General features: G+C 35.9%; 1 protein-coding gene across 1 annotated transcript in view; it reads left to right on the top strand.

The window, feature by feature from the left end:
* Window positions 1-3602: 3602 nt before the first annotated feature.
* The window catches only part of LOC123548363 (ER membrane protein complex subunit 4-like), a 31676-nt gene continuing 11709 nt past the window's right edge, over window positions 3603-23569 (top strand). Inside the window, exons 1-3 of the mRNA XM_045335560.2 lie at window positions 3603-3739; window positions 17118-17244; window positions 20473-20626. Coding sequence (XP_045191495.1) covers window positions 3681-3739; window positions 17118-17244; window positions 20473-20626 — 340 coding nt within the window. The 5' untranslated portion in view covers window positions 3603-3680. The remainder of the gene's footprint in view (window positions 3740-17117; window positions 17245-20472; window positions 20627-23569) is intronic.

Below are 23569 nucleotides of genomic sequence, written 5' to 3'. Positions count from 1 at the left end.
TCTGTAAAGCCACACCAAATTGATTACTTGGTCAACGGATTACCCGCTCCATTTTTTTCCAGAATAAAAAAAAATGAAAATCAGCTTCCGCTCGCTTTAGCTTTTGCAGACTGATTTCAAAATTTCAAATCGGGCTTTTTTTCTCTGTTTAGGGGCATTTTTGTCACTGTGAAGCGACAGTAATTCATAAAATTTAATACTTTTAATCATAAGTGTCCATTAAAACACCAGAAGACCATGTTTGAGGCTCTGTATTGCCCCAGTTTGCAAACTTGACAGCCGATATGACAGTTAGATTGTGTAAATAAATCTTGGAAAGGTCATTAGGAAGAGTTTCCGCAAGACATTTTTTCTCAAGATGAACATCAATATCTCATTATTTATAACATTGTCATCTAATAATGATTGGTGATTAGAACAAAGTTTTGCTGCGATCCTTAAAATTGTGCACATATATCAGCAGTAACTGGTTAGCAGTTACATGATGAACAGGTGGTATAACAATAAATTCAATTTGGACTTCACATCTAGTGTTACATCATGGAAATTTAATCCTGTGTGTGATACAACAGTAATTGCTTCGGACAGCTTCTATCCTCAGAAATTTGTTGTAAATACACATTATCCTGTTATTTACAAACTGCCAATTTCGCTAATTATCTTAGCCGTACACAAAAGACTCGTATCAAATACAGTTTCTGAATATCCTCACATGTTTTGTCCATTCTAAAATGCCCATCAAAGTTATACTGGTTTGGAGTGAATCCCAATTTCGGCAACTTTAATACTTTTTGTACACATGGGAAGAATAATGTTCTCTTACGTACACAGTCCATGAATCCATGATGTACATACCTTACCTTGTGACAAAACATGGGTAAAACAGGACAAATATAGTAAGGACAATGGAACTACAAACACATGTTTATGCCATACAATCTGACATTTGTTCATCCGCACATTCACTTATTCCAAATGTTATGCAGAGCAAGAGGCATAAATAATGTATTGTTGAAATGACTTTGATTTTAAGGAATGGTACATTGCTTCTATCAGCTATGTAAAATGAACACAATTTTCCGGCGGAGAAGGGGTACGCACATGGAACTTAATTAGGGCAAAAGAATCCTAAAGAGCTTACAAACTCACAACTTTTTATTTTTCAAGTAGAGCTGAAATACAAGAATATTACGTAACAGTTTACAGATCTTTTTTTCAGATTTGTTTAATGGGTACCATCAGATCTATTTATAAAAAAGTCTAACATATTTTAAGGTATCTTAATTAAATAAGTGGAATAAAAATGGTATGTGTTCATGGAGGATTATTCGCAAGAAAAAAATAACACTTTAAAAATCATCATACGCAAATTTAATAGAACACCACGACGTGACGGTGTATTTCTATACAAATTTTAAGGTAGAATGCGCCGAAGTTAATGTTATAGGGTTCCGTTTCGACATTTTATTTAGTATAAAATTCAGCATATTCCAAATATAATACGCAATATATAATATAAGTACGAAAACGGTCAGGAACACTACCCTAAAAAATCTTCATTTCTCTTCAGGTAGCTACCTGTGCGAAATTCGACTTTTGCGCCGATATTGGATATCCGAATTTTTGCCTGCATTTCATGCTAGGACGATCCTAGAACACCGAGCACTGACCCACATTCAAATATAAGTATGGAAACGGCCAGGAACACTACCGAAATAATCGTCATTTCTCTACAGGTATAGCTACCTGTGCAAAATTCGACATTTGGGTCGACGTTGGCGACCCTGATTTTTTACCTGCATTTCGTGCTAGGACGGTCCTAGAACACCAAGCAATGAGCCACTATCAAATATAAGTACGGTTACGGCCAAGAACACTACCCTCAAATCGCCAAAGTCGACCCAAAAGTCGAATTTTTGCACAGGTAGAAAAATTCCGATTTTTGAAAAAAGTGTTTCTGGCTGTTTACGTACTTACATTTTAAAGTTGGTCGATGCTTGGTGTTATAGGACCGTCCTAGCATGAAATACAGGCAAAACATACGGATCGCTAAAGTCGATCCGAAAGTCGAATTTTGCACAGGTAGGAGAAATGCCTATTTTTCAGGGTAGTGTTCCTGGCCATTTCCATGCTTATATTGAAAAGTGGGTAGGTGCTTGGTGTTCTAGGACCTTCCTAGAATGAAATGCAGGTAAAAAATCTGGACCGATAAAGTCGACCCAAAGTCGAATTTCACACATGTAGCTTCCTGTAGAGAAATGGCGATTTTTGAAGGTACTGTTCAGTGCCGTTTCCGAACTTATATTTTAAAGTAGGTCAGTGTTTGGTGTTCTAGGACCTTCCTAGTAAGAAATGAAGGCACAAATTCCCGGTCGCTAAAGCCGATACAAACTTCGAATTTTGCCTAGGTAGCTTCCTGTAGAGAAATGACGATTTTTAGGATAGTGTTCCTGGGCGTTTCCATACTTATATTTGAAGGTGGGTCAGTGCTTGGTGTTCTAAAAATGCAGGCGAAAAATCCGGGTCGTCAAAGTCGACCCGAAAGTCGAACTTTGCACAGGTAGCTAGCACCTGTGGAGAAATGACGATTTTTGAGAGTAGTGTTGCTGGCCGTTTCCGTACTTATATTTCATTGTGGGTCAGTGCTTTTCTAAGACCTTCCTATCACGAAATGCAGGCAAAAAATCCGGATCGCCAAAGTCGACCCAAAAGTCGAAATTTGCAAAGGTAGCTATATATATACCTGTAGAGAAATGACGATTTTTGAGGGTAGTGTTCCTTTCCGTTTCCGTACTTTTATTTGAAAGTAGGTCAGTGCTTGGTGCTCTAGGATCGTCCTAGCATGAAATGCAAGCAAACAATCCGGGTCGCTAAATTCTAATTTTGCACAGGTAGCTACTTGTAGAGAAATGACGATTTTTGAGAGTAGTGTTTCTGGCCGTTTCCGTACTTAGATTTGAAAGTGGGTCAGTGCGTGGTATTTTAGAACCGTCCTAGCATGATATGCAGGCAAAATCCGAGTCGCCAAAGTCGGCCCGAAAATCTTACATTTTGCACGTCTGTCAGAGGACCAGATTGGTTAGAAATTAGAAACCTTAAACTTAAGGACGAAGAAAAAAATATTCTTTATTTGCATATGATAATTTCATACAGATTGTTAACAGAACGTACTCCAGAACACGGTGGCTCCCACTGGCTTACTTTGTCAACCATGAAAGCGAACAATATAAAAGCAGAAAAAAAATGTATTTTTTGTTTGTTTTCCCAATTTCATATGGGAATCTAACAGTTAACTTGTAAGTCGTTAAGAGCAGTCAGTGTATTGTTTATTTTTATGTTAATTTTCCGTGAAAATGATGTTTACACCAACCTCCGCGCAGGAATATTGTTAGACTTACAAAGTCTGCTGAGATCAAGTTATCTGTAATAAAGTTAAAGTTTAGATCTACTGACAATGATATTTTCTAAGAAAACCATTTTCTCTCTAGGCTCAGCTCTAGAGTCAGAGGTTAGAGATATTGTTTTTTTTTCAGAAAGTGCTATCAAAGAGGATTGATTTTATGGCCAAATGACTCTAACGACCGATGCCAGTCTAGAATATTGTCAAACAATCTACTGTATCGCATAAGGGGAAGTAACACTGTGTTGGAGTTTGGTCAGTGGGTAAGTCCTTACCCAAGATGGCGTCCAGAAGCAAGAAATTTCACAAATGGACAATTGATTTTACAGGAGCAAATAGGTTTATATATATTTATAATCAACGAATTAAAAATGTTTTCTTTAAATCTAATTATATTTGCTAGAGTTGTGAAACGATTTGCTTGGTATATAAAATGATTATGTGAAAGTGTCATATATTTCGGATAATTTGGATAATTTTTAGGTTGTCAGACTATTCCCCCCCAAGATGATTCCCCCCCAAGACAATTCCCCCCCCCCCCCCCCAAGACAATTCACTCCCGGACAATTCCCCCCACAATGTTATGTAAGGGTGACAGTTCCCCCTCTCCATATTATAATATGTTGTATAATAAGGGTTGTAAAGTTTATTTAATATGGAAAAATCCTATACTCCAATACTGTATATTCAAAAATAAATAGAAAAACTTATATTTGATGCATTAATTTGGTACCCAAAATAAGGATTTTTTTATGTGAAGTAGCAGCATTTTGGATAAGTAGCCATGGCTGAGAACTTAATTTTTTTAAAGCAATTTATTTATTTGTTAACGGTATCTATAATGGAACCTCTATGCAAAGATGTATGTAAAAAAAAAAGAAAATATTTACATTTAATAAGGTAATCTGATCATCAAAATAGCATATTTTTCTATGTGAAAATGTGGCATTTTTGGGAACGTGGAAATCATAAAAGTGCTTAGAACTTAAATACACTTAAAGCAATTAAGTTAATTTTTTTATTTATCTATAGAGAATTAACCTTTATGCTATGACATATATAAAAAGAAGTCAGAAATATTTACATTTGATAAGGTTGTCTGATCGTCAAAATAATGCTTATTTCTATTTGAAGTTGTACTACTTTGGATAATTAGCTAGTTTATAGCATTTTCATTAGTGTTTTATATACATAATTATTTTACATTCTTTCTATTTTTATGTAAGTAGTTTATATATTACTATACTAGAATAAAAATTGAATCGAATATCTAATTACATGAGAGATAATCTAACCATAATGTTCTTCCATGTTTTCCGAGTTTCCCGATGTTGGACAATAAAACTATCTTAATCATATTAATTGGGGAAAACTAAAAAGATTACAGTTATGTTAATAAAAGCCAATAATACCACTTTAAACATTAATATGAAAAACTTGATAAAAAACGAAGCTGCAAACATGAATTAAAAAAACGATGAAATATCAATACAATTTTACAAGGACGAAAACGTCCTTGGAATTCACCATGAAATTTATTAAGGATGTTACATGTGTTGGTTTGCTTTCATTCCAGAAAGCATGGAGTAATAGTATTTTCTCTGGATAAAAAGTACTATATCCTTACAATACAGGTTTTGATAAATTTCTTACAAGAAGAAGTTGATTAGCATTATCTAATTTTGGTTTATCACAATTTCCATCAAGTGCTTCATCAAAAGTATCACACAAAGTTAGTAATACTGATAATTGTCATTATACATGGACAAATTGTTATATTGTTTGATTTATTTATATCTTGGCTTTAGACTTTTTGTGCAAAAATTAATCATCTAGTCAAAATATTTCAACGTTCAGATTGTTTTATATTTGTGACTGGCAATCTAAATGACAAAACTTTGAAGGACCAAAAATAATGGAGGATGAATCACAGTACACAGTCATGTGAAGTTATTGGTTTTATCGCTTAAAATATTAAAAAAAAACATAATGTAACGGCAACTTTTTTCACGAGCGCAATCCATGTCTTAAATACTTAAGAAAACAGTAAGTTTATTCTTTTAATTCATTGGTCCCGGGAAATGCAAATTTGATAAAAGCTTCCAATTTTGTATGAGTTGCAATTATTATTAATTGAATTTGCGATCACATTTTCCTGGGATTAAAGAGTTTTAAATACTTCTGAAATACTTGCGAGTGAAAATTAAAAAAATCTGTTGAAAAATATATCAGTTGAATGACTTCAGTAAAATGTAATACTTAACTGCCGTACGAATAGCCACTTGCTGGTTATTTCACTATTCGTATGGGAGAGCGGTACGAATAGCCACTTCCTTTTAAAATAGCATATTCTGGCATATACAATGTAACTATTACCTTGAATTTTAACTTTCAATCACAGGAAGTTCTTTTATTGATCTCAGGTAATGAGAATAGTTCTGTTTCACATTAGGTCTAACCAAATACGAAGACATGGTAAAAATAAACAACTTAATTGAAAATTAATTATTTAAAATTAATTGAGGAAAATTGCAAAGATAAACCATTATGACAAGCACCGCACTATGACAAGCAAGGGTGGACGAAACATCTCAGTGGTTTGCTAGCTGGCTTTCCAATTTCAGAGATCTGGGGTTCGGTCCCCGGGAGCTCTATGCCTAGGGAATTTTCAGAAATGCTTTTCAGTGTTTCCCACCCAACTAGAGGTGTACTAGTCAGAAACCCAGGCAATCCTTGGGTGTATTGGTGCTATACACTGGGCATGTTAATGAACCAAGGGGTCTATTCAAAAAGAGCTAGGGTCTGGTACCCGGATTCCCTTTTATCTGAATATCTGTCTCTTCTAGTCTGCACCTGTCAGACATTTGTATATACATGTAGTGTGCACTTGTAAATAAAAGCACTTAATGAGCACAGTTCATATAAAGAAAAATACCTCTCTAGAGGGTGTGCCTATCCAAGAGGCAGAAATTACGGTAATTTACCTGTACAATGCAATACAATGCACCTTAGCTAAATTCTTTGATTTTTATGATCACAGTAAAATAAAAAGAAAGACATTCCACTATATATTTCCAGTTTTATGAAATAGTTTTTCTAAAAGACAAAGCACATTGAGTATAGAAATTTAGAGAAAAATTGTCAAGTAATTTTCATGTTAAGTGTCAAATCAGGCCAGGTGGTGGATATTGGTATATGCAGTATATAATAAACCAAACCAATAATCAACAGTGCAGTTCAATGTTTGCTACAGCTGGTCAGTGTGTACCATGGTTAGATTAGATTGTACCATGTCAATGAGTAACAACTCCTAAGTCAGTGTGTACCAAGTTCTGGCTACCATTATTAAGTAAACTGATGCAATTTTTTATTCTGATGGTTGCACCCATTAAGTTATGGCATAACCCCATTTGTTTACCTAACTAGGCCGAACTGCAACTTCTGCGCACTGACTCACATGAGAAAGTAATGATCAGTATGATGGGATTAGGAAGTTTATAGCACATGGTTACTTATTAGCTCCCATATTCAGAGAATAGGGGGGCTATTCTACTCGCCCAGGCGTTGGCGTCGGCGTGATTTTTCTTGGTTAAAGTTTTTCTGCAACCTTTGTTTTTCTGCCATATCTCTGTTACTATTGCTTATATCTTACTGTGACTTCACATAATCATTATCCAGTATACAAACAAAATATATGTAGGGGCTGAGCCCATTATAACCAAGGTCAAGGTCACCAAGGTGTTATACTTAGGTTATTTTTAAGGTTAAAGTTTTTCAGCAACCTTTGTTTTTCTGTCATTTCTTTGATACTATTGCTTATATCTTACTTTAACTTTACATAAACATTGTCCAGCATACAAACAAAATATGTGCAGGGACTGGGCCCATTATACATAAGGTCAAGCCGCAGGGGTCCTGAAATAAGCTGTCCGAGTTGTCCGATTCGTGGATTCCCCGGTCCGGACAAGCAGTTTTTAGAAGCTGGCTTGTCCGGGGACAAGTAAAATTTCTGTGGTAAACATTTTATGAAAACAAAACTAATTGGCGTCATCTGTGATTTCCGCATGCCTAAAGGCAATATCTAATCTGTTTGTGATCATTTATGACCCTTATCAAAACAATCGACTCGAAAAATTAAGCCGCAAGTTTGGCTACTAAATTTTTTTACATAGCACCAACCTAGATAATCGATTTTCTGAAAATCAAAAATGAAAGTAGATAACAGGAATCCCCAGACTGGCACTCATTTTCAACTTCACGGTATAATTTTCCAATAATGCTCATTAAATGTAGTAAACCAGTCAACGTGTCTATAGCAACAGTCAATCACGCATTAGATTGCAAATGGCGACATACATTTTTCGAGATGCAGAGAACTTTGGATGTTTTTTTCACTAAAACTTCGCCATCCTCAAGTAATGCATCAAATCAGAACCAGTGCAGTATTTAGTGAATGTTACGGGACCAGGGTAGAAATTCTAGGCAAACTGAGATTATTTTTGTCAATGGCATGTGTTCAAGTGTTCTTAATTATTCTCTACTCACTAAACTTGCTAGTCATAACATAAATTATTTTCAAGTGGATGTTCTAGTCACTTAGCTTGCTAGTCATAACATATTTTCAAGTGGATGTTCTAGTCACTTAGCTTGCTAGTTATAACATATTTTCAAATGGATGGTTCTAGTCATATAAGTCAAAATAGAAGTCAACAAAAGTGTATGTTTGTATTATTTGTTTATTTAGTAATGATAATGCTGATCCTTTCCTTTTTAAACTAAAAAGTACGGACAAGTTCTTCTTTGGTCAGACAAGTGGATTTGTGGGCCCAACTTGTCCGTGGACAAGTAGACACTGAAAATATTTCAGGACCCCTGGTCAAGGTCACCAAGGTGTTATACTTGGGTTATTTTTAAGGTTAAAGTTTTTCGTTAACCTTTGTTTTTCTGTCATATCTTTGTTACTATTGCTTATATCTTACTGTAAGTTCACATAAACATTGTCCAGCATACAAACAAAGTATGTGCAGGGGCTGGGCCAATTATACCAAAGGTCAAGGTCACAAAGTTGTTATACTTGGAATTATTTTCATGTTAAATTTTTTCAAAAACTTCGTTTATAGACATATCTTTGGTACTTTAAAAGATAATGACCTGAAATTAAAAATATTTCTTTATAATCATCATCTGCATGTGTGGTTACCGTTACAAACCCATAGCTCTAATTGTATATTTTTGACAGAATTATGCCCCTTTTGTACTTAAAGTTTTTTTTTTTGCAATCTTCGCTTTCTGGATATAACTTTAATGCAATATAAGATAAAGACTTGAAACTTAAAATGTATCTTTATCATCATCATCTGCGTGTGTGGTAACAATCCCCATAACTCTGTTTGTATTTTTGACCAAATTATGCCCCTTTCATACATAAATTTTTTAACAGACTTCTTTTTTGTCGAGCCCACTTGCGGAAGCGAAGACATAGTTGTCCAAATGGCTGTTCAGTGTATGTGCATGCATGTGTGTACGTGCGTGTGTGCGTCCGTCCGGATTTGTTTGTCCGGTCCATAACTTTGACATGCATGGAGCAATCTTGTTTATATTTGGCATGAATGTAAACCTTAGTGAGACGAAGTGTCATGTGCAAACCTCAGGTTCCTATCTTAAAGGTCAAGGTCACACTTACAGGTCAAGGTCAAATTCAATAATGACTTTGTCCGGAGCATTTCTTCTTCAGCGTGGAGGGATTTTGATGTAACTTGGCACAATTGTTCACCATCATAAGATGGAGTGTCATGCGCAAGAATTAGGTCCCTAGGTCTAAGGTCAAGGTCACACTTAGAGGTCAAAGGATACAAGAATGACAACTTTGTCCGGAGCATTTCTTCTTCATGCATGGAGGGATTTTGATGTAACTTGGCACAAATGTTCACAACCATGAGACGGAGTGTCATGCGCAAAAACCAGGTGCTTAGGTCTAAGGTCAAGGTCATACATAGAGGTCAAAGGTCAGATACAAGAATGACATTGTCCGGAGCATTTCTTTTTCATGCATAGAGGGATTTTGATATAACCTGGCACAATTGTTCACCATCATGAGACCGAGTGTCATGCGCAAAAATCTAGAATTACTTCCCTTTGTTGTTACTATAAATAGCTTATATTGTAACTTTTTAGCTTGACTATACGAAGTATAAGGAGAGCTATCCTACTCGACCTACGTCGGTGTCTTTCCGCGTCCCCACCTTGGTTAAAGTTTTTTTACACTTTCTCTTTTTTCAACTTATCTCTGTAATTACTTGATGGATTTGATTCAAACTTGAAATAGTTCCCACATCATCTGACATAAGGGCAATAACTCTGGCACCAATATTTCATGATTTATCTCCCCTTTTCACTTAGTTTTTAAGGTTAAAGTTTTGATGCACTTTCACTCTATCTCTGTTATTACTGATGGATTTGATTCAGACTTGAAATACTTGTTTAACATCATCACCCACATCATATGACACAAGATACATAACTCTGGCACAACTTTTTTATGAATTATTCCCCCTTTTTACTTAGACTTTCAGGTTAAAGTTTTGATGCAAATCGTTGTTCAACATCATCACCCATGCCATATGTCACAAGGTGCATAACTCTGGCACCAATTTTTCATGAATTATTCCCCCTTTTTACTTAGAATATCAGGTTAAAGTTTTGATGCACTTTCACTCTATCACTGTTATTACTGAATGGATTTGATTCAAACTTAAAATAGTTGTTAAACATCATCACCCACACCATTTGGCACAAGATGCATAACTCTGGCACCAATTTTTCATGAATTATTCCCCCTTTTTACTAAGAATTTCAGGTTAAAGTTTTGATGCACTTTTACTTTATCTCTGTTATTACTGAATGGATTTGATTCAAACTTAAAATAGTTGTTCAACATCATCACCCACACCATTTAACACAAGGTGCATAACTCTGGCACCAATTTGTCATGAATTATGCCCCCTTTTACTTAGAATTAAAAGTTAATTTTGATGCATTTTCACTATACATGTATCTCAGTTATTATGAAATGTATTTGATTCAAACTTGAAGTAGTTGTTCCACATCATCGCCCACATCATATGATACAAGATGCATAACTCTTGCACCAATATTTAATTAATTATGCCCCCTTTTTGCTTAGGCTGTACTGGTGTAGTGTTTTGATACACTTTATCTGTACTTCTTTTATTACTTAATATTTTTGACACAGACTCAGGCTATTGTGCAATATCTTCACCCACCATTGGAGTTAATAAACACTCCATTCACAGCTCCAGTTTTCTCAGATGTACCCAGTTTCACTATCCAGCATCGAAATAGTCGAGCACGCTGTCTCCTGTGACAGCGTCTTGTTTTATTACTGGTCATAGAGAAAAATCAAGACCACTTTTCTGTAGTACAACATGCATGTTACATCCAATTTTGAGGTGTATTTTGACCTATCTCTACTGGTAAGGATTTTTGTGTGGACTGAGAATTTTTTATTTTTTTTTTTTTTTTTTTTTTTTAGATTTCATCCCTATGTTGTTACTACAAATAACTTATATTGTAACTTTTTGCAATTTTTTTTTTATTTGGCATAAATGTTTGCCTCAATGACTCAATGAGACAGAGTGTCGTGTGCAACTCCCAGTCGTTTTGACAGCTGATGGGCTCGACATGTTGCCCGTGGGCATCTAGTCTGAACATAACTTTAGTACTATATAAGATAATGACTTGAAACTCAAAATATATCTTTACCATCATCATCTGCATGTGTGGTGACAATCCCAATAACTCTAATTTGTGTTCTTGACAGAATTATGCCCCTTGGTGTATCTTCAGGGGTCCTGAAATATTTTCAGAGTCTACAAATCCACTTGTCTGTACCAAAGAAGAACTTGTCCATACTTTTTAGTTTAAAAAGGAAAGGATCAGCATTATCATTACTAAATAAACAAATAATACAAACATATTACACTTCTGTTGTCTTCTATTTTGACTTATATAAAGTTTTTATGTTATGACTAGAACCATCCATTTGAAAATACATTATAGCTAGTAAGCTAAGTGACTAGAACATCCACTTGAAAATATGTTATGACTAGCAAGCTAAGTGACTAGAACATCCACTTGAAAATATGTTATGACTAGCAAGTTTAGTGAGTAGAGAATAATTAAGAACACTTGAACACATGCCATTGACAAAAATAATCTCAGTTTGCCTAGAATTTCTACCCTGGTCCCATAACATTCACTGAATACTGCACTGGTTCTGATTTGATGCATTACTTGAGGATGGCAAAGTTTTAGTGAAAAAAAAAACATCCAAAGTTCTCTGCATCTCGAAAAATGTATGCAGCCATGCATTTGCAATCTAATGGGTGATTGACTGTTGCTATAGACACGTGGACTGGTTTACTACATTTAATGATCATTATTGGAAAATTATACCGTGAAGTTGAAAATGAGTGCCAGTCTGGGGATTCCTGTTATCTACTTTCATTTTTGATTTTCAGAAAATCGATTAGCTAGGTTGGCGCTATGTAAAAAAATTTAGTAGCCAAAATTTAATTTTTCGAGTCAATTGTTTTGATAAGGGTCATAAATGATCACAAACAGATTAGATATTGCCTTTAGGCATGCGGAAATCACAGATGACGCCGATTAGTTTCGCGGTCATAAAATGTTTACCACGGAAATTTTACTTGTCCCCGGACAAGTCAGCTTCTAAAAACTGCTTGTCCGGACCGAGGAATCCACGAATCGGACAACTCGGACAGCTTATTTCAGGACCCCTGAATTCTTCCTTTTAAAGTAGAGGTTTCTTACTGAGACATATATTCATTTTCCTGTCAATTCCGCGAATAGTGGAGCGCGCTGTCTTACGGACAGCTCTTGTTAATTTTAGGATCAATTTTTAGCTTGACTATTCGAAGAATAAGTAGAACTATCCTACTCACCACGGCGTCGGCGTCTCACCTTGGTTAAGTTTTTCGTACCAGTCCACTTTTTAACAAAGTCTTTTGAGATAAAGCTTTGAAACTTTCAATGCTTGTTTACCATCACCATGTCCAGTTTTAGGCAAGAGTACATAACTCTTTCAAGGATTTTGGCTGAATTATGGCCCCTTTTGACTTAGAAATCTTGGTTAAGTTTTTCATACCAGTTCACATTTTGTGTAGTGTTTGACATATGGCTTTGAAACTTTAATCACTTGTTTATTATAACAGTCTCTATCTGTCAGCAAGAGTACATTGTACATAACTCTGTCAACTATTTTGACTGAATTATAGCCCTTTGTGGACTTGGAAATTGGTACAAGTTCATGTTTTGTCAAAACCATTTGACATGTGGCTTTGAAAGTTTGAACAATTGTTTATCATCATGATTTATATCTGTAGGCAAGAGTACATAACTCTGTCAACTATTTTGGCTGAATTATGGCCCTTTTTTGACTTGGAAATTGGTTCAGTTTTTGTACAAGTCCATGTTTTGTCAAAACTGTTTGACATGTGGCTTTGAAACTTTGAACACTTATTTATCATCATGATTTCCATCTGTAGGCAAGAGTAAATAACTCTGTCAACTATTTTGGCTGAATTATGGCCCTTTTTGGACTTGGAAATTGGTTCAGTTTTCATACTTGTAAGTCAACGTTTTGTCAAAGCTATTTGACATGTGGTTTTGAAACTTTTAACACTTATTTATCATCATGATTCCCATCTGTAGGCAAGAGTACATAACTCTGTCAACTATTTTGGCTAAATTATGGCCCTTTTTGGACTTAGAAATCAGTGAAGATTTTCATACCAGTCTATATTATGCTTAACCTGTTTGTCATGTGGCTTTGAAACTTTGACCACTTGTTTACCTTCATAGTGATAGTCTGCTTACCTAGGACAAGGACTTTAGCTCAGTTTTGGCCCTTTTCTGGACATCAGAAATTAGTTAGGTTTCGCAAACCATTCAATATTTTGTCTATTAACTGTTTACATGGCTTTGAAACTTTGATGATATATGGCTTTGAAACTTTGAACACTTGCTTACCAACATGGTCACATATAGTGCAAGACTTATCCAAATCCACAAATGCCGGTACATTCTTTGTCTTATCTGTTCCTTTTCTTTTGTCTGAAAATCTCGGGTAATATTTTCACCCTATACTTCTATCAATGCTTCGAATAGTCGAGCGCACTATCAACAGACAGCTCTTGTTTTTATATTTAATGGATTAAGTTGACTTTAAAATGTAAGAGTTTTTCACAAAGTTCATAAAATCATACCTTAGAAAGTTTCAATTCACAAAAAAATTCATAAATAATGAATCTTTTCCTCAAAATGAATAGTACCAACAACTGCAGTGGCCGGCAAAATATTGCAACAATGGTACCCATTTGAAACTTTTGTGTATTATAATTCATTTTTAGCTCACCTGTCACATAGTGACAAGGTGAGCTTTTGTGATCACCCTTCGTCTGTCCGTCCGTCAACAATTTCTTGTCTGCACGATAGTGGTTTCATTTATGATTTTATTTTAACCAAACTTGCACACAACTTGTATCACCATAAGATCTCGGTTCCTTTCTTGAACTGGCCAGATCCCATTATGGGTTCCAGAGTTATGGCCCCTGAAAGGGCCAAAATCAGCTATTTTGACCTTGTCTGCACAATAGCAGCTTCATTTATGATTTTATTTTAATCAAACTTGCACACAACTTGTATCACTATAAGACCTTGGTTCCTTTCTTGAACTGGCTAGATTCCGTTATAGGTTCCAGAGGTATGGCCCCTGAAAGGGCCAGAATTAGCTATTTTGACCTTGTCTGCACAATAGCAGCTTCATTTATGATTTGAATTTAATCAAACTTGCACAAAACTTGTGTTGCCATAAGATCTCAGTTCCTTTGTTGAACCGGCCAGATCCCATAATGGGTTCCAGAGTTATGGCCCCTGAAAGGGCCAAAATTAGCTATTTTGACCTTGTCTGCACAAATGCAACTTCATTTATGATTTGATTTTAACCAAACTTGCACACAACTTGTATCACCACAAGATCTTGGTTCCTTTCTTGAACTGGCCAGATTCCATCATGGGTTCCAGAGTTATGGCCCCTTAAAGGTCCCCTTAAAGGTATTTGATACAAACTTCCAAAATATCTCCAACAACAATAAATCTTGGATTCCATGACAAATAAGATCCAATTGTAGGATCCAGAGTTATTTTATATCTGATTACCTCCCCTGATTGTAGTCAAAATGGATTTATATCAGTAAGTACTTATAGGACTTGTTTGAAATTTCATTATTGTCATTAGCTGGACTGAGCCAATCTGGGTAGATAACTATGGACTGATTTTATGTCAAATTACCTCCCTTTATTTCAAATTAAAATGGGTATATCTCCGTAACTAATGAAGATTCTGATCTGAAATTTCATTTATGTCAACAGATTTATTTAGCAGATCCTTCTTTTGTACATTTTCTTTTTAATTACTTCCCTTTTACGTTACTATAAATAGTTTTTTTTTAGTAACTTTTTTATTATTGGCCATAGGGAAAAACCGAGACCACTTTTCTGTGGTACAACATGGATGGTACCATACCTTAGGTGTATTTTGACATATCTGTACCTTGTAAAAATTTGTTTTTTTTCTTTTTGGTTAAATTTCTTTCCTTTGTTGTTCCTGTCCTTTGGACTTAGATATTTTTTCTGAGGACCTTCTTGTCCTCAAGTGCAATGATAACAGGTGAGCGATATAGGGCCATCATGGCCCTCTTGTTTAATGGTGTTGCATGGTTCATTTTATGCCAGACCAAAAGAAAAATTGATTAAAAATGTATCAAATTAAAAAAGTAAGTCTGTGGCATTGGTTTGATGAAACTATAGCGTGACAGACTTATGGCACAATTTCTGGTAAAAGTTTCAATACGCAGTTCGTTTCAGCTCGAGAGATCCAAAACAGCATGTAACATCTCTTAAGCTGAATTGTTTTAATTAGTACCACATATGAAATTTATACTAGTTCAGAATGCATTTCGAGATAAAATTCTTTTTTCATTTCTACAGCTTTTCAATATTTTCCTGGACATCATTGAACAGATTTGAAATTTACACTTTAAACTTCAGCTCCTACTGAAAATAAATTGAGCTGCGCCATGAGAAAACCAGCATAGTGCAATTGCGACCAGCATGGATCCAGACCAGCCTGCGCATCCACGCAGACTGGTCAGGATCCATGCTGTTCGCTTTCAAAGCCTATTGCAATTAGAGAAACCATTAGCGAACAGCATGGATCCTGACCATGAAGTCCAGCTTAATGTTTATTAAAATATCTCAGTGAGCATGTCAGAATGAAAACAGTCAAGGCCTTCTTGTGATTTTTGCTAATTTACCACGGTTCATCGTTCAGATGCTTCGGTATTTAACCATTCCAGCTTAATTAAATGCCCTCGTGGTTCAATTTCTGCACATCTGAACTCTGAACTTTGGTAAATAAGACGATAAATCACTTGAAGGCCTTGATTATTTGTTAAATAATAATATGATGATTGCACTATATTGAAAAAAAAGCAAATTTAAGTACTTTTAAACTTATAAATTTACAAAAAATGTAAATTTATGTGTATCTGATTTTCATAGCCAAAATTGGTTTCTTGTCTGCAATTACAAATACCATTTTCAGTTTCAGTTTATTAAGAACCAGACATCTGATAGTCCATAAATGGGTTGTCTAGAAATCTGATAGATGGACATCTAGACTCTGAGTCTATGAAGATCCTGTTACCAGACTACTAGCCACTGTCTATTGAAGCAACGCACTTATCATCAGTCTGCATGTAAAAAAATTAATCACCTGAAATTAAGTAGAAACTTTCCTTCAATCATAACTGGAATAAACTGTTAGATTCTTTCTTCCCTCACTTGGTATCTCAGAAAGTTGCACATACATGTCAGTGCTTTCTGCATGCCTGAATGGAAAGTTACTTTGTAAACAAAGGTGATTTAACATAAAAATTTTAGAATTTTACATAAGTACTTATTTGTGAAAAAAAAAAGTTTCCTTGTAGTTAAAATGATTGAACATGCAAATGATTAGGATTACACTGTTTCATACATAATGCCGAAATAATGTAGTTAATATTTTCTTGTCCGGAAATTGGTTCTGTTTGGAATCTGGTTCTCAACCAGTAAGGATTTATATTACACTACAACTGTAACAGGTATAGGATTATGTGAGCTGCGCCATGAGAAAATCAGTATAGTGGCTTTGCGACCAGCATGGATCCAGACCAGCCTGCGCATCCGCGCAGTCTGGTCAGGATCCATGCTGTTCGCTTTCAAAGCCTATTGCAATGACAGAAACCAATAGCGAACAGCATGGATCCTGACCAGACTGCACGGATGCGCAGGCTGGTCTGGATCCATGCTGGTCGCAAACGCACTATGCTGGTTTTCTCATGGCGCGGCTCAATTGTACCATGGTAATATAATTAGGATACTTCAGTATACAATTGGTTAGGATTGCTATAAACAATGAAAATTAAAACTTGAATGATGTAGATTAAAATATTATGATTTATGGTTTAAATAACAAATGAAAATATACGAAACAGAAAAAAAATGCAGAATACTTATGTATGAATGACTGTGTTTTGTATACAAATTTATGGACAAGATTTTTTTTTTATTTCAGAGGAAAAGGGGATAAACAGTTAGCCCTGACATCACAGACATCCTTAGCCAGACCTTATGGGTATGCTGAAAATGTGAATGTGAAAGAAGTGGATAAGAAAGAAGCAGATTCACAGCTCATAGTAAAGGTAGGCCACCATACAGCTAGAAATTATCACTATAGATGATCACATTGCCTATTATCATTTCAGATAGGGCTTCCATTGATATATAGAATGAGATATAATGTTTGTAAATAATAAATCTTCTGGGATACAATAATGAATTGTAAAATTAACTTACTGCTTTTTATTTTATTAGTGCATTTTTATTCTGTGGCATTAACAGTCAGACTTTTAACATGCAAACAATCACAAGTCCAAAAGAACTTTCGCTAGCCCAACACATCCAGTTTAATAAAAGTTGGGTTTGCAGTACTTGCAAGTGATGACAAGATTTTGTTGAAAGTACTTGGAGTTTTGACCTTGGATTTCCTCTGAAAAAAAGAAACTGGAGCTGATTTTTCTAAATGCATGCAAATGAAAATACTCTAACCATCTTTTTTGTGCCCCAATCTCCTCCCCCATCATTTTTTAGCTCACCTGTCACATAGTGACAAGGTGAGCTTTTGTGATCACGCAGCGTCCGTCGTCCGTCCGTGCGTGCGTAAACTTTTGCTTGTGACCACGCTAGAGGTCACATTTTTTGTGGGATCTTTATGAAAGTTGGTCAGAATGTTCATCTTGATGATATCTAGGTCAAGTTCGAAACTGGGTCACGTGCCTTCAAAAACTAGGTCAGTAGGTCTAAAAATAGAAAAACCTTGTGACCTCTCTAGAGGCCATATATTTCACAAGATCTTCATGAAAATTGGTCAGAATATTCACCTTGATGATATCTAGGTCAAGTTCGAAACTGGGTCACGTGCCATCAAAAACTAGGTCAGTAGGTCTAAAAATAGATAAACCTTGTGACCTCTCTAGAGGCCATATTCTTCACAAGATCTTCATGAAAATTGGTCAGAACGTTCACCTTGATGATATCTAGATCAAGTTCGAAACTGGGTCACGTACCGTCAAAAACTAGGTCAGTAGGTCAAATAATAGAAAAACCTTGTGACCTCTCTAAAGGCCACATTTTTCATGGGATCTGTATGAAAGTTGACCTGAATGTTCATCTTGATGATATCTAGGTCAAGTTTGAAACTGGGTCACATGCAGTCAAAAACTAGGTCAGTAGGTCTAAAAATAGAAAAACCTTGTGACCTCTCTAGAGGCCATATATTTCACAAGATCTTCATGAAAATTGGTCAGAATGTTCACCTTGATGATATCTAGGTCAAGTTTGAAAGTGGGTCACGTGCCTTCAAAAACTAGGTCAGTAGGTCAAATAATAGAAAAACCTTGTGACCTCTCTAGAGGCCATATTTTTCATGGGATCTGTATGAAAGTTGGTCTGAATGTTCATCTTGATAATATCTAGGTCAAATTTGAAACTGGGTCAACTGCCTTAAAAAACTAGGTCAGTAGGTCAAATAATACAAAAACCTTGTGACCTCTGTAAAGGCCATATTTTTCATGGGATCTGTATGAAAGTTGGTCTGAATGTTCATCTTGATGATATCTAGGTTAAGTTCGAAACAGGGTCATGTGCGATCAAAAACTAGGTCAGTAGGTCTAAAAATAGAAAAACCTTGTGACCTCTCTAGAGGCCATACTTGTGAATGGATCTCCATAAAAATTGGTCAGAATGTTCATCTTGATGATATCTAGGTCAAGTTCGAAAGTGGGTCACGTGCGGTCAAAAATTAGGTCAGTAGGTCAAATAATGAAAAAACGTTGTGACCTCTCTAGAGGCCATATTTTTCATGGGATCTGTATGAAATTTGGTCTGAGTGTTCATCTTGATGATATATAGGTCAAGTTTGAAACTGGGTCAACTGCGATCAGAAACTAGGTCAGTAGGTCTTGAAATAGAAAAACCTTGTGACCTCTCTAGAGGCCATATTTTTCATGAGATCTTCATGAAAATTAGTGAGAATGTTCACCTTGATGATATCTAGGTAAAGTTCAAAACAGGGTCATGTACCTTCGAAAACTAGGTCAATAGGTCAAATAATAGAAAAACCTTGTGACCTCTCTAGAGACCATATTTTTCAATGGATCTTCATGAAAATTGGTCAGAATTTTTATCTTGATAATATCTAGGTCAAGTTCAAAACTGGGTCACATGAGCTCAAAAACTAGCTCACTATGTCAAATAATAGAAAAAATGACGTCATACTCAAAACTGGGTCATGTGGGAAGAGGTGAGCGATTCAGGACCATCATGGTCCTCTTGTTTTTTTTTTGTGGGAGTGGGGTCAGAGTTGCTTTTGGTCCATCTGTCAGTCCATCAGTCCATCCAAATTTGATTCAGTTAATATCTCAAGGTATTTGACCCAGAGTCATCAAACCTCACGGAATTGGTATTCAGCATGGGAAGCTGTCCGCCAGGAGTTTTAATTTTGATCTCATACAGCCAGACCAGAGTTATGGCCCTTGACTTATTAAGAAATATGCATAGAATTTGAAAGGACCTAAGTTTGTGTTGAAGTTGTGCACCTTGGGTTTAGTTAGATATATCACTCAGTTAGACCAGAGTTATGGCCCTTGAATTAGTCAAATTTATGCATAAAAAGGCATAAACGATGTGCCGCACATATCTCAAAAAGTATTAGACCTAGGGTCATGAACCTTCATAGGAATATTATTCAGCATGTGAAGTTATGCTCCTGGGATTTTGTTCTGGATATCTGTCAGTTAGACCAGAGTTATGGCCCTTGATTGGTAAAAACAATATGCATAAATGGGATACAAGTTTGTGTCACATGTATCTAAAAAGTATATCAGGGTATTGTTTTATAGCATGTGAAGTTGCACACATGGTGTTCTTTTTGGGATTTCACTCAACCAGACCAGAGTTATTTTCCTTGACTTAGTGAAAAATGCACATAAAGTTCTTAAAAGTTTGTGTGGCATTTATCTTGGCCCCTGACTTGGGTAAAAAAATAAAAGTTTGTGCCCCATGTATCTCCAAATGTACTTGACCTACAGTCATAAAACATAAAGAGGATCGTTTTATAGCGTGTGAAGTTATGCACCTGATGTTCTCTTTGTGATTTCATTCAGCTAGGCAAGAGTTATGGTCCTTCACTTAGTGAAAAATACACATAAGTTGTTAAAAGTTTGTGTTGCAAAGCTTTTAAAATACATTTCACCTAGAGTCAACCATGTACAGTGGTAGGACTTTTGTATCCTGCATAGATATGTTAGACTTACAAATAGGAAACTTTGATAGACTTCTATTTAATAAACTAAACTACATTTTCTTTTTAGAAATCCTGGGATGTTGCTCTTGGCCCGCTAAAACAGATTCCAATGAATTTTTTCATCATGTGGATGGCAGGAAACACAATCTCAATATTCCCCATTATGATGGTGGGCATGATGTTCTTCAGACCTATTCAGGCTCTTATGTCAGCCTCAAATAGTAAGGATCACTGTGTCTTGTTAATTTAGTTTAAGATTACTATCCTCTGTGAAAATGGAGGGATATAGTTTTAGCATTGTCTGTCTGCCATCACTCCATCCATCATTATGCAGCAATATATTTGAAATGGTTTGTCAAATTGAGTTGATATTTGATATAAATGCTTGTAATCACTCAGCTGCTGATCTTGATTTGGTTGGAAAAAAAACATCATTTCCTGATGTTTCTGTCTAGTATATAAAGCTGAGTTAAGGGGTCTCAGTGGCCGAGTGGTTAAGGTCAATGACTCCAAATCACTTTCCCCTCACCAGTGTTTTTCCGGGCCTTGCTCGTGGTGCTGAATTCTTTGTGTGAGGAAGCCATCCGGTTGCTTATGGAAGGTCAGTGGTTCTACCCAGCTGCCTGTTTGTGATGAAATAATGCCTAGACACCTGGGGCATCTAGGGTCTTCCTCCAACAGCAAAAGCTGGAACATTGCCATAAGTCAGAGTGACATTAAACCCAACAAAAAAAATAACTGTATTATATGTAAATATTTATATAAACTGGTTTCAACAAAAATATGGCTACCATTGATCAGATATATAAAAAAAACCAGGTCCCATGTGTTTCTTGGACAACATATGTATAAAAGGCATTGGAACCACTTTATTACCCTTGCATGAGTGTAAGAGGGGACTAATAGGGTCTGAATGCTTTGGTTTTGTTGTATCTCTGTGATTCCAGCAGGTATAAAAAAAATCCATGTATAATATGTTTTTAGCTCACCTGTCACAAAGTGACAAGGTGCAGAGCTCCAGATAAGCTTTTGGTGCAATTGGGTATTTACCCATCACTTTTTGTCTGAATTGGGTATTGGAAATTTGAATTGGGTAAAAATAATATCATTACCCAGCCTTTTCAGAAGTAATTGGGTATTTGCTAAAACCAATTGGGTATTTTACCAATCTCGCACTAACAATTGAGTATTTTTTTGCTTACAGTATACATGGTATATATCATTAAACAGGACTGACTAAGTATTTTAATGGCGCCCTTCAATGTTTGATACAAAAATGTATTTAAAATTGTAATGAATGTTTCATACTGTTGTTTTCTTTTTCACTTTTAATGCAGTCTGAGATCAGTTCATCCACAATATCCTGAACGATGTGGTCACCGCAATATGCATTCTCCCAAAAGATGTCATCCAGTATTGGTGACACTACGTCGTCACAAACAGATAACTGTCATTGTTGAACAGCAAAATATCCCACTAATTTGTTTGTTTGTGCTGCAACAATGTTTTTTCCTGCAACCTCTTTACATTTTATCGGCGTAAAATTGTTTACAAAGCGTCCAAATAACACCGATCAGCCGGCTGAACGGTCCTGTTATTTTCCCGATAAATTGCAACCTGTTCTGCAGTAACGTATAACCAGTCAGTCAAATCTAGCTTTAAAGTCTCGTACCCGTTCTAGTTATAAGGAAAATGCGATACGCAAGCTATTTTTTACGAATTGTGTATTAGGAATTTTACTTGCGTTTCAGTATGCACACTGTATGAATTCAATTGGGTTTTCTGCAATTTTAATTGCGTAAATACGCAAATACGCAGCTTATCTGGAGCTCTGGACAAGGTGAGCTTTTGTGATCGCGCAGCGTCCATCGTCCGTCGTCTGTGCGTGCGTCCGTCCGTAAACTTTTGTTTGTGACCTCTCTAGAGGTCACATTTTTCATGGGATCTTTATGAAAGTTGGTCAGAATGTTCATCTTGATGATATCTAGGTCAAGTTCGAAACTGGGTCACATGCCTTCAAAAACTAGGTCAGTAGGTCTAAAAATAGAAAAACCTTGTGACCTCTCTAGAGGCCATATATTTCACAAGATCTTCATTAAAATTGGTCAGAATGTTCAACTTGATGATATCTAGGTCAAGTTCGAAATTGGGTCACGTGCCATCAAAAACTAGGTCAGTAGGTCTAAAAATAGAAAAACCTTGTGACCTCTCTAGAGGCCATATATTTCACAAGATCTTCATGAAAATTGGTCAGAATGTTCACCTTGATGATATCTAGGTCAAGTTCGAAACTGGGTCACGTGCCATCAAAAACTAGGTCAGTAGGTCTAAAAATAGAAAAACCTTGTGACCTCTCTAGAGGCCATGTATTTAACAAGATCTTCATGAAAATTGGTCAGAACGTTCACCTTGATGATATCTAGGTCAAATTCGAAACTTGGTCACGTGCCATCGAAAACTAGGTCAGTAGGTCAAATAAAAGAAAAACCTTGTGACCTCTCTAGAGGCCATATTTTTCATGGGATCTGTATGAAAGTTGGTCTGAAGGTTCATTTTGATGATATCTAGGTCAAGTTCGAAAGTGGGTCAAGTGCGGTCAAAAACTAGGTCAGTAGGTCTAAAAATAGAAAAACCATGTGACCTCTCTAGAGGCCATATATTTCATGAGGTCTTCATGAAAATTGGTCAGAACGTTCACCTTGATGATATCTAGGTCAGGTTCGAAAGTGGGTCACGTGCCCTCAAAATCTAGGTCAGTAGGTCATATAATAGAAAAACCTTGTGACCTCTCTAGAGGCCATATTTTTCATGGGATCTGTATGAAAGTTGGTCTGAATGTTCATCTTGATGATATCTAGGTCAAGTTCCAAAGTTGGTCACATGCCCTCAAAAACTAGGTCAGTAGGTCAAATAATAGAAAAACCTTGTGACCTCTCTAAAGGCCATATTTTTCATGGGATCTGTATGAAAATTGGTCTGAATGTTCATCTTGATGATATCTAGGTCAAGTTCGAAACAGGGTCACGTGCGGTCAAAAACTAGGTCAGTAGGTCTAAAAATAGAAAAACCTTGTGACCTCTCTAGAGGCCATACTTGTGTATGGATCTCCATAAAAATTGGTCAGAATGTTCATCTTGATGATATCTAGGTCAAGTTCGAAACTG

The sequence above is a fragment of the Mercenaria mercenaria genome, chromosome 6 (assembly GCF_021730395.1).
Source record: "Mercenaria mercenaria strain notata chromosome 6, MADL_Memer_1, whole genome shotgun sequence".
Taxonomy (NCBI): Eukaryota; Metazoa; Mollusca; class Bivalvia; order Venerida; family Veneridae; genus Mercenaria; species Mercenaria mercenaria.
Note: the sequence above shows the minus strand (reverse complement) of the source record. Positions and strands in the feature narration are given on the sequence as shown.